The sequence below is a fragment of the Sesamum indicum genome, linkage group LG3 (genome assembly GCF_000512975.1).
Source record: "Sesamum indicum cultivar Zhongzhi No. 13 linkage group LG3, S_indicum_v1.0, whole genome shotgun sequence".
NCBI lineage: Eukaryota > Viridiplantae > Streptophyta > Magnoliopsida > Lamiales > Pedaliaceae > Sesamum > Sesamum indicum.
Genome location: NC_026147.1, coordinates 364,296 through 375,629, shown reverse-complemented (window position 1 = coordinate 375,629; position 11,334 = coordinate 364,296). Strand labels below are relative to the sequence as shown.

The 11,334-nt window shown below is 37.7% G+C and overlaps 2 protein-coding genes across 3 annotated transcripts in view; both read left to right on the top strand.

Moving 5' to 3' along the window:
• The window catches only part of LOC105156841 (ATP-citrate synthase beta chain protein 2), a 6,714-nt gene extending 3,789 nt beyond the window's left edge, over positions 1-2,925 (top strand). For both annotated transcript variants that reach the window (XM_020692680.1, XM_011073076.2), the window contains exons 9-17: positions 379-534; positions 622-750; positions 853-985; positions 1,082-1,209; positions 1,319-1,424; positions 1,578-1,654; positions 1,764-1,834; positions 1,980-2,264; positions 2,599-2,925. In XM_020692680.1, coding sequence (XP_020548339.1) covers positions 379-534; positions 622-750; positions 853-985; positions 1,082-1,209; positions 1,319-1,424; positions 1,578-1,654; positions 1,764-1,834; positions 1,980-2,264; positions 2,599-2,674 — 1,161 coding nt within the window. In that variant the 3' untranslated portion in view covers positions 2,675-2,925. The remainder of the gene's footprint in view (positions 1-378; positions 535-621; positions 751-852; positions 986-1,081; positions 1,210-1,318; positions 1,425-1,577; positions 1,655-1,763; positions 1,835-1,979; positions 2,265-2,598) is intronic.
• Positions 3,951-9,039, top strand: LOC105156840 (phytochrome B). Its single transcript, XM_011073075.2, has 4 exons — positions 3,951-6,456; positions 6,632-7,439; positions 7,693-7,986; positions 8,589-9,039. The coding sequence occupies exons 1-4, from the start codon at positions 4,338-4,340 to the stop codon at positions 8,806-8,808; spliced, it is 3,441 nt and encodes a 1,146-aa protein (XP_011071377.1). The 5' UTR covers positions 3,951-4,337; the 3' UTR covers positions 8,809-9,039.

Here is an 11,334-nt window from a genome sequence, read left to right as displayed (position 1 = left end):
CATAAAATTGTAGAAAATAAAAAAATTGTTGACCAATTGGTAAAATCTGTTATTTCTCATCATCTACTTTATAAAAAAGTTGCATATGTATGATGTCTGGTGTTCTAAAAATCCTTGATCCTTCTGCGATGTCTGCAATTTATACTAATAAACTTATCTAGCATAGGCCATAATTTTTCCTGTGTGAAATTTTGATGAAATAAAAATCAAACTTTTTATGCAGACATTTCATTTTTTCTGATTACAATTCATTAAGATTTTCGAAGCCTTACAGGTTAAGAGTTCTTGAGCCTGCTTGCTTTCTTAAGCTTTATCTAGACAGCATTGAAAATTGGAGCTTATGGACTGGCCTTAATCATGATTTTCTGATCAAAACAGGTCAAAATGATGGTTGTTCTTGGAGAACTCGGTGGACGTGATGAATATTCTCTAGTTGAGGCCCTGAAACAAGGGAAAATCAACAAGCCTGTGGTTGCCTGGGTCAGCGGAACTTGTGCTACGCTTTTCAAGTCAGAAGTGCAATTTGGTCATGCGGTGAGCAAATACGTCTTGGGTACACTTAGCCCAACTCTTTTATTTCTTTGTTGAGTCTTGCATCTAAAATTTTGATTAATTGCATAGGGGGCTAAGAGTGGTGGTGAGATGGAGTCTGCACAGGCGAAGAATCAAGCACTCAGAGAAGCCGGAGCAGTTGTTCCCACTTCTTATGAAGCACTTGAAGGTGCAATCAAGGAAACGTTCGAGAAATTGGTGGGCATTTTAGATATTTGATAACAGACATACTGCCTGAATAGTACTTCTATGTTTTTCACTGCCGAGTAGTTGGTGAAGTGCTTGGTTCCTTTCTATTAGGTTGAGGCTGGCAAAGTATCGCCAGTGAAGGAGGTGACACCCCCTCAAATACCCGAGGATCTTAACACTGCAATCAAGAGCGGAAAAGTCCGGGCTCCGACGCATATTATTTCCACAATCTCTGATGATAGGGGTATGTAAATTCAGTTGTCTATTCTTCATTTTGCCGTCCCAGAGATGGATTGTTCGGAATTTTAAATGCTCATACTCGCCTTTTACGAAACCGCAGGTGAAGAGCCAACCTACGCTGGCGTCCCAATGTCCTCCATTGTTGAACAGGGATTAGGTGTGGGTGACGTCATTTCTTTATTGTGGTTCAAGCGGAGCCTTCCTCATTATTGCACACGTTTCATTGAGGTGATTTTATATTTCATCTTTGTAGTTTGTTCTTCAGTTTCCATTTCCTACTTTTATTTTGATACTTCGACTTACACCCGTTTACTCAATACTGCTATTGGATCTCCAGATTTGCATCATGTTGTGTGCTGACCATGGTCCCTGTGTCTCTGGTGCTCACAACACCATTGTGACGGCTAGAGCTGGAAAAGACCTTGTTTCCAGTCTTGTTTCAGGTAGGCTACAAATCCCTTTTTTCCCTCCTGTGTCGATCGGTAGACATTTTCTGATAAAAAATGTAAATATTTCTCATATCTTCGAAACAAAAGGGTGATGGCTTTTTGAGGTTTTTCTGATTACCGGGAAATGTGACTGCTCTTGCGAAACAGGTTTATTGACTATTGGTCCCCGATTCGGTGGTGCTATCGATGATGCTGCTCGATACTTCAAGGATGCTTATGACAAGGTTAGTTATCATAATTTAAGAAAATAAAAAAAACTAAGTACTCTGCTTCTGCTGCCTTCGTCTATCTCTCTCTGATCTTACACTGGCTTCACACGCTGTTTCTTCTCAGGGTCTTTCACCTTATGAATTTGTCGAAAGCATGAAAAAGAAAGGCATTCGAGTTCCTGGTATTGGGCACAGGTAATGACTTACTCAAGTTTTGCTCCTTGATTACATAAAAAATCTTTGAGGATGACAATGAAGCACTTGATTGAACTGTTGAGGTTTCTTGCCTAGTAAATTCAAAGCTTACTCTGAGAATATTTTGTTTGTTTTGATTGAAAAGAATCAAGAGGGGAGACAACAGAGACAAGAGAGTAGAACTACTACAACGGTTCGCACGCTCCAATTTTCCGTCCGTGAAATACATGGAATACGCTGTTGAAGTCGAGACATACACGCTCTCAAAAGCGAACAACCTAGTCCTGAACGTCGATGGTGCCATCGGTTCCCTATTCTTGGATCTTCTTGCAGGCAGTGGCATGTTCACAAAGCAAGAAATCGATGAGATTATTGCGATTGGTTACCTCAATGGTCTCTTTGTGCTCGCTCGTTCCATTGGTCTCATCGGGTGAGTTTCATGTCCGACCCTCGTTTGGGGATAATTATGTTTTCAGCCTCTAAGGTTTAAATATATTACAAGAAATCTACTCGTCCTTGAAGAATCACACCGCAATCTCAGCAATCATGTTTCACATTACAATTCCCTCTAAAACCAAAGTGGCCGAGGGAAAATTGGTATAGTAAAACATGATATGCCAAGGGTGTTGATGTAATTTTTCAAAATTAAGGGGTCTCTTTAACAATATTTTGAAATTTCAAGGGATGTCGATGTAATTATCCTACTCCTCTGGCATTTCCTTAGTTACCCTTTTCTGATGATCTATACTCTCCCAACATTTCAGGCATACGTTCGACCAGAAGAGACTGAAGCAACCTCTCTACCGCCACCCGTGGGAAGATGTTCTCTATACCAAGTGAAATTTTTACACACGGAAACTTGCTAAAATCCTGCGGTCTCCACGACGCACAATCCTCATCAGAGGTTTCCGTTACTGTCTTGTTGTGCCATTTTCAAGTCTTCTTTTAAGTAATTCTACTGCTAACTAAAAGAGCAGATCTGAGTGCTTGTTTTGTAAGTTGTTAACAACAGTCGCCAAGAGTTCTTTTAAGTTGTAGCTTCACCAAGAAATAACACATATAATCCATTGTTTCACTTATTGAAGAAAGCACATATTGTCTTGTCCTGTTAACGTTAAGAAAATTGCAAGACAGATGACGAAACGTGTAAGAACAAGAAGCAGAATCAAACAAAAGTGTAAACGTTTACATCCGCAGCCGCCCAAGTTCTTTTACTGCCACACAATTTCAACAATATGTTTATTATCAACTGTTAGATCATGCATGGTATATATGACGATGACCGACAAAACATTAAGATTGTACAACTTAGGATGATGATCATAATTGGAAGTGGAGAATGGTAGGTGTAAGAGAATTGGTTGTAACTTGTAAGAATCCATAATATGTCATAGTACTAGTCAAAAAACAAGTGTGTGGGTGGGGTGGGGTGGGGGGAGGGGTACTGGGAATGATAATTTTGGGGGAGGGGGAAGATGAGATGCAATAATTGTACAAAAATTCACGTGGGGTGGGGAGAATGTGATCTGAAACTGAAAGAGATGTATAGGCATAGATAGCTGTAATTAAATTATCTTTTTTTTTTTTAAAGTCGTGGGATGATTTGTTTTTCGTTTTTGTTTTGCAAGTAAAAAGAAAATAATAAAGTTGTGAATGTTGGAATTGGCACGTGGCCACTGTCCCCCAACACAAAGATTTAGCCAATCAGATACTTGAGTTCTTCTGTTGTCAAATATTTGACCTCAATCCATATCCACAACTATTTTCCAACTCAGAAAATATCAAAAATAGTTTTGTACTATTATTTTTTCCTAATAATAAAAACTATTCTTCTTTTTTATCAATAATTAACATTATTATATTCAAATAATTGCTTTTTATACTTTTGCTATTAAACCCTTCAAAAATTAAACTTCTAAATACATATTTATCCTGAAAATTAAGATAATTATTTTAACTTGAATTTTGGATGAATTATTATTTCAAAATACATTTGGTGTTTTCAATTTTCTTCTCTTTTGAATTTGTTTAATATATATATATAATTATTTTTTAATTTGATTTCTTGAAATTAAAATATAATAGCAAGGGTTGATGAATATTGGGTAGTGATGTCCCCCAAATTGAAAGGACTTTCCAACCTAAAGCAGAACAACTCAAAGAAATCCCACTTTTACTACAACATCCTCCAAGTCCAAGAAGCAAAGCAATAATTAAAAAACCCACTCCGTATCAAATCTCGAAATCCTTAAAACCACGTAAATGATCTGTTACCAAGAATTCCAGTCACCAAATTCTTCAAAATCCCACTCGGTTCATTCGAGTAAAAGTGGACTACGGACCAAGTTTATGATGAAATGAGCAACACATTCAGATAGCCCCTGTTCCCAAAATTTCCCCTCTGGACATACTACCCCGTAATTCGTCGGAGTATCTGAGAAATTTTCTCGCGGAGTTGGAGTTCAAGTGAAGTTAGTACCAAGTTGTTTCAACTTTGACCAATATGACTGCTTCAGGGAGGAGAGGAACACATGGGAATAATCATCAAAATTCTCGAGCTTTATCTCAAGCTCAGTCTTCAGGTACATCCCCTCATCATAATAGCAACGTTAATAATAGTCCAAGCATGAACAGAGGCGGGGATTCTATGAGCAAGGCTGTGGCACAATTCACTGTAGATGCTCGACTTCATGCGGTTTTCGAGCGATCCGGTGAGTCTGGTAAATCCTTTGATTATTCACAAAGTGTTAGGACCACTAATGAATCTGTTCCTGAGCAGCAGATCACTGCATATCTGTCGAAAATGCAGCGCGGCGGCCATATTCAACCTTTTGGTTGCATGATAGCCGTCGACGAGGTGAATTTTCGGGTAATTGGGTATTCAGAAAACGCCCGCGAAATGCTGGGCTTGACGCCTCAGTCCGTCCCAAGCCTTGAAAGGCCGGAAATTTTGACAATTGGGACTGATGTCAGGACCCTTTTCACACCCTCCAGCTCTGTGTTGCTCGAGAGGGCTTTTGGAGCAAGGGAGATTACACTGTTGAATCCTATTTGGATTCATTCGAAGAATTCGGGAAAGCCCTTTTATGCAATTTTGCATAGGATAGATGTGGGGATTGTAATTGATTTAGAGCCTGCGAGGACTGAGGACCCCGCACTTTCTATCGCGGGTGCTGTCCAGTCGCAGAAGCTCGCAGTGAGAGCCATTTCCCATCTGCAGTCACTTCCTGGTGGCGATATTAAGCTTTTGTGTGATACTGTAGTTGAGAGTGTCAGGGAGCTCACAGGGTACGATCGGGTTATGGTTTATAAGTTTCATGAGGATGAGCATGGTGAGGTTGTGGCAGAGAGCAAGAGAGCAGATTTAGAGCCGTACATTGGTTTGCATTATCCTGCCACAGATATTCCACAGGCCTCAAGGTTTTTGTTTAAGCAGAACAGGGTTAGGATGATTGTGGATTGTCATGCCACTACTGTTAAGATCGTCCAGGATGAAGCACTAACACAACCCTTGTGTTTGGTTGGTTCCACGCTTAGGGCTCCTCATGGTTGCCACGCCCAGTACATGGCAAATATGGGGTCTATTGCCTCACTGACATTGGCCGTTATCATTAATGGAAATGATGAAGATGGTATTAAAGGAAGACATTCAATGCTATGGGGCTTGGTTGTTGGCCATCACACATCTGCGCGATACATTCCCTTCCCGCTTCGTTATGCTTGTGAATTCCTGATGCAGGCATTTGGGCTTCAACTGAATATGGAATTACAGTTGGCATCACAATTGTCGGAGAAACGTGTTCTAAGGACACAAACGCTGTTGTGCGATATGTTGCTTCGGGACTCTCCTACTGGGATTGTTACACAGAGCCCTAGTATCATGGACCTAGTGAAATGTGATGGGGCCGCTCTGTACTACCAGGGGAAATATTATCCTCTTGGTGTCACACCTACTGAGGCGCAGATCAAGGATATTGTGGAATGGTTGCTGGCATTCCATGGAGATTCAACAGGTTTGAGTACCGATAGTCTAGCTGATGCTGGGTATCCTGGGGCAGCCTCTCTAGGTGATGCTGTTTGTGGAATGGCTGTTGCATATATCACTTCAAGAGATTTTTTGTTCTGGTTCCGTTCCCACACAGCAAAAGAGATCAAATGGGGTGGCGCAAAGCATCATCCAGAGGACAAAGATGATGGCCAACGGATGCATCCCCGTTCTTCATTTAAGGCATTTCTGGAAGTGGTCAAGAGCAGGAGTTTGCCATGGGAGAATGCAGAAATGGATGCAATTCACTCATTGCAGCTAATTTTGAGAGATTCATTTCGAGATGCTGATGGAAGCAACTCTAAGGCAGTAGTACATGCCCCGATTGGGGACTTGGAGTTACAAGGAATGGAAGAACTGAGTTCTGTTGCAAAAGAAATGGTTAGGCTGATAGAGACCGCAACAGCTCCTATATTCGCCGTAGATGTTGAAGGCCGCATAAATGGGTGGAATGCAAAAGTTGCGGAATTAACTGGACTCTCTGTAGAAGAAGCAATGGGAAAGTCATTGGTTCGTGATATTGTTCACAAACAATCAGAAGAACTTGCTGACAAGCTTCTATTTAATGCTTTAAGAGGTGCCTCTCCTCTATCTAAGTTATATTGCCTCTTTGTATGTTTTTTTTCATAAAGTGTAAACCCAATTCTTCTGCTGAAGATAGCATATTATTTTGCTGATGTTATCCAAGTAATTTTGCACTGTTATTAGTTCATTTCCTGATAAGCTTATAGAAAGTAGAATGTTTAATACAGGTGAGGAAGATAAGAATGTAGAATTGAGGTTGAGGACATTTGGCACCGAACATCACAGAAAAGATGTATTCTTGGAGGTCAATGCTTGCTCTAGCAAGGACTATACAAACAATATAGTTGGTGTATGCTTTGTTGGTCAGGACATTACTGGCCAGAAAGTGGTAATGGACAAGTACATCCACATTAAAAGTGATTACAAGGCTATTGTACACAGTCCCAATCCTCTTATTCCACCTATATTTGCTTCGGATGAAAATGCCTGTTGCTCTGAGTGGAACACGGCTATGGAAAAGCTCACTGGCTGGAGTAGAGTGGACATGATTGGGAAGATGTTAGTTGGGGAGATCTTTGGAAGTTGCTGTCAGCTCAAGGGCCCAGATGCCATGACAAAATTTATGATTGCCTTGCACAATGCAATTGGAGGCCAGGATACTGACAAGTTCCCGTTTTCCTTTTTCGACAGAAGTGGGAAATACGTGCAAGCTCTCCTGACAGCAAACAAGAGGGTAAATATAGATGGGCAGATAATTGGTGCCTTTTGCTTCTTGCAGATTGCAAGCCCTGAATTGCAGCAGGCTCTGATAGTCCAGAGGCAACAGGAAAAGAAGTGTCTTTCGAAGATGAAAGAGCTGGCTTATATTTGTCAGGAAATAAAGAACCCATTAAGTGGTATACGTTTCACCAATTCACTCTTGGAAGCCACAAATTTGACAGAAGATCAAAAGCAGTTTCTTGAGACCAGTGCTGCTTGTGAGAAGCAGATTTTAAAGATTATGAAGGATGTTGATCTGGAAAGCATTGAGGATGGGTATGTCTTCTTTGAACTTTGGAATGCAATTTATCGTAATTTGAACATCACTAGGTAAATATGGTAGAAAAGCCAAATTCTCTTAACCTTGGATTAATTACAATTAACTGAAGTTTCTGTGTGGTTGTTACAAAACCTTATGGAAGAAGATGGAGAATTGTTGTTCTGTTACTAATGGACTTTTTTCTTGTTATGCTGGTACCTTGTTTTACATTTTTATCACCTGATCCGCTTTAAGGTCATTATTTGATAGATCATTAGAGCTCGAGATGGTAGAATTTGTACTTGGGAGTGTTATTGACGCTGTGGTTAGCCAAGTAATGTTATTGCTGAGAGAAAGAGGCCTGCAGTTGATCCGAGACATACCGGAGGAAGTCAAGACACTGGCGGTCTATGGTGATCAAGTTAGAATTCAGCAGGTCTTGGCTGATTTCCTACTGAGCATGGTCCGTTGTGCACCTCCTCCAGAAGGTTGGGTAGAAATTCAACTCAGACCAAGTTTAAAGGAAGTTTCTGAAGGAGTGACCATCGTGCACATCGAGTTTAGGTAACAATATTTTCAGGTTGCTATTCCAAGTGTTAGGCATCAAGCATTTGGATTTTTCTTATCTATTTCATGAACATGCCGTTGGTGTTTACTGTGCTGGCTTTCAACACACACTAAAAATGTAAAAGATAGCATCTTTTTCATATATATAAAACCTCAAAGCTCTATATGCACAGTGGTGGATATGCATATGGAATAGCATGAATTTGTTTCTTTCAAATAAATTACAAATCAGTTATTGATATTAATTAAAGTTAAATATAAGTAACATGATGAAGTTTTCTTTTCCTTCAACCCCCCCCCCCCCCCCGCCGCACGTGCTCAAAACCCATCCCAACCCACACACAATGCTTATAGCAGGCTAATTAATTGCAAAATTGATCTTCAAGAATGCGATAAGTTTAAATTAAGTAGTTGGGTATCTCATCCTTGAAGCTGTTTAAAGTCTGAAATTTCAGATTTAATTTGGTCCTTCTGCTGCATTATAGTTGTTGACTGATATTGTTGTACCACCTTCTTTGTTCCTCAACCTTGAGACTCCTTACATTTACTAATAGTCTAATATCAATTACCTTAATATTTTCTTTTTGCCTATATAACAGGATTGTGTGCCCGGGTGAAGGTCTTCCACCTGAACTGGTCCAAGACATGTTTCACAGCAGTCGATGGGCGACTCAGGAAGGCCTAGGACTAAGCATGTGCCGAAGAATTTTGAAGCTTATGAAAGGAGAAGTACAATATATCAGAGAATCAGAAAGATGTTATTTCCTTATCGTACTTGATCTGCCCGTGCAGCATAGAGGTTTGATGAATATTGGCTGATCTGGACATAACTCACTCTTTTCTACAAATATGTATGTATGTATATTCTAACGGAGAAGAATGCTAGATTTGTTGCTTCTGAGACACTTTTGGCAGACGGCCTGCAGGCAAGTCTTGTAACGGGTATTTGCTGATAATAATCCAGTACTGAGCATTGTTGTTGTAAACTAGGGCTGATCTTGATATCCGAAAATGGGTGTTCTTGTTGATATATTTTGAAATATACACCTTCACTTTTCATAAATATATAGCTACCATATTATTTTCCCCAGAAAATAATTAACTGCTTTTGAGATCCCTTAACAGCAATTGCCTGCTCCTCTGGGTTTCCTCTGTATCTGATGATTGTAACGTTCTGGATAGAAGCACAAAAAAACTCGGTTGGCACAAAAAATTTCTTGCAAATAAGATTGAACAATAAAGATAGAAGCACTGCACCATAATTTCCAGATTTTGAGAACTGCTAAAGTGGATCTTTTGTTGAAGATAAGCTCAAAATTATGGTCCAATTGATTATAGTTGTAGGTGTAGATACCCTGACCAAACCTACCCTCACCAATTTGACCCTAAATATAATCACACCACTTACCTTAACACAAAAGTCAACTCACAACTGATAATAGAAAATTGAAATACAATACACATTTTGTTTAGGTTCAATTATATATAGACTCTTTTTTAAATATAAAACTATACTTTTTTATGAAAAAATTTTAAAATTATACTTACAGCTTTTGAAAATTTTTCGTTTACATCTATTCTCCTTCAACTGGGGTTTGAACAACAAAAATGCTATCGCCAACCAACAATATTACATCAATTTTAAATTCTGTCTTTTATTTAATATTTTTATGTATATTTTTATACTTATAAGGGGATAAATATAATATATATATATATACAGAGAGAGAGAGAGAGGTTACTATTATTTTATTTTTCTCCTTATAAGTACAATATTATATATCATAGGTGATGCTTACCATAAATTCGATTACACCATAAGATGTCAAAGGATAATCTAAAATTATCGAAGGACTAACCCTGTAAAATAGAGATTAGCACTTCGTTGCTTAAGTCAGTAACAACTTATGATAAATAAAAAGGGAAATATTGAAATAAAGTGAGAATAATGGTATAGAATATTGATAAGGTGTATATTTTCTTGTGGAGTACAAAATGTAAGGTTAAAATAGCTCAAAATCCAAGAGAAATAATGAGAGAAAGTGAGAGTTTGAGAGTATGGAATGCTGTTATCGTGTCTTAGAAAATCTGCATAAGGCCTCTATTTATAGGGTTGCACTGAGTTGGATATGAGGTAATTGTTGAGTGTCGTACAACATTGAAAATCTTTTCTACTTGGCTTTGATTCGAAACAAACCGTTGTAAATTTGGATAAATATTGGTTGAGATACGTGAGTTGGACTAAAACCAGCCAAATTTGTCTACAATTTCAGGAATTAGTTATTTACAAACTTTCCAGCTCATTTATGCCCGATTTACTTATAACCACCTGAAGATATTTTAGAGTGATGTACACAAATGTGTTGACAAGATATATGACGTGTCCTCCCAGCTGTATGGTGACGTCTCCTACTGGAATGATCTTGTTTCTTGGGCCTGCCTGTTTAATAAAATAGCAAGTAGAGCTGTGGGCCTTTCCTCCCTACTAATGGGCTATTAATCTGTCCTGCTGGTGGGTTTTATCCGCCGTGCTGGTGGACTTGGCCTAACAAATTTTTAAGGGGCATCAATAGGGTAAAATACAATTTGCCCCCTGAACTATTCTTGATATAACATGATTCCCTAAACTAACAAATATAATACTTACAACCTATAATTAAATTTTTGGACAATATTGTCCTATATTATATAAATATTGTTCAAAGAATCTCTTTTCCTAATAATTTTGCATTTTAAATTTAATAAAAATTTTCTTAATTGAGAAAAGAACTTTTTAATTATTATAAAGTAAAATATAATTAGTGAATTAAATAGTTTGAATTTTATTATATTTTATAGACTGAAAGTTAAGTAATGAATGAGTAGAAAAAATAGAAAAAATCATGAAAATATTTTATTACTTGGTTAATAAAATCAAGTGAGTGACTATATATTCTTTTATTCATTTTTTTCTAAAAATATTTAACTTTTAGTTAAGCAATATATTTGTTAATTTGTTTTAGAATGCATATATGATTTGTTGGTTATATTATATTTATGTATATATATTATATATATTAATTTATACTCTATTTTTAATTTAAATTCTTTTCTTATTAATAAAAATAATTCGGTGATGATTTAATGTATAAATACTAAATATATTGAGAATAATAAATTTATTAGAAGCATGAAGGACATTTGTATCCAACCAAGAGGTTAAGTTTACATTTATTAATTTAAGGAGTAAAAGTTACATCAGGAATAGTTTTGCGGGGCAAAGTGTAGTTTACCCTATTATTATATGAAGAAGTTAAATGAGCAGTAAAATTAAAAATTTTATAAAATCTTTTAGTTAATATTTAT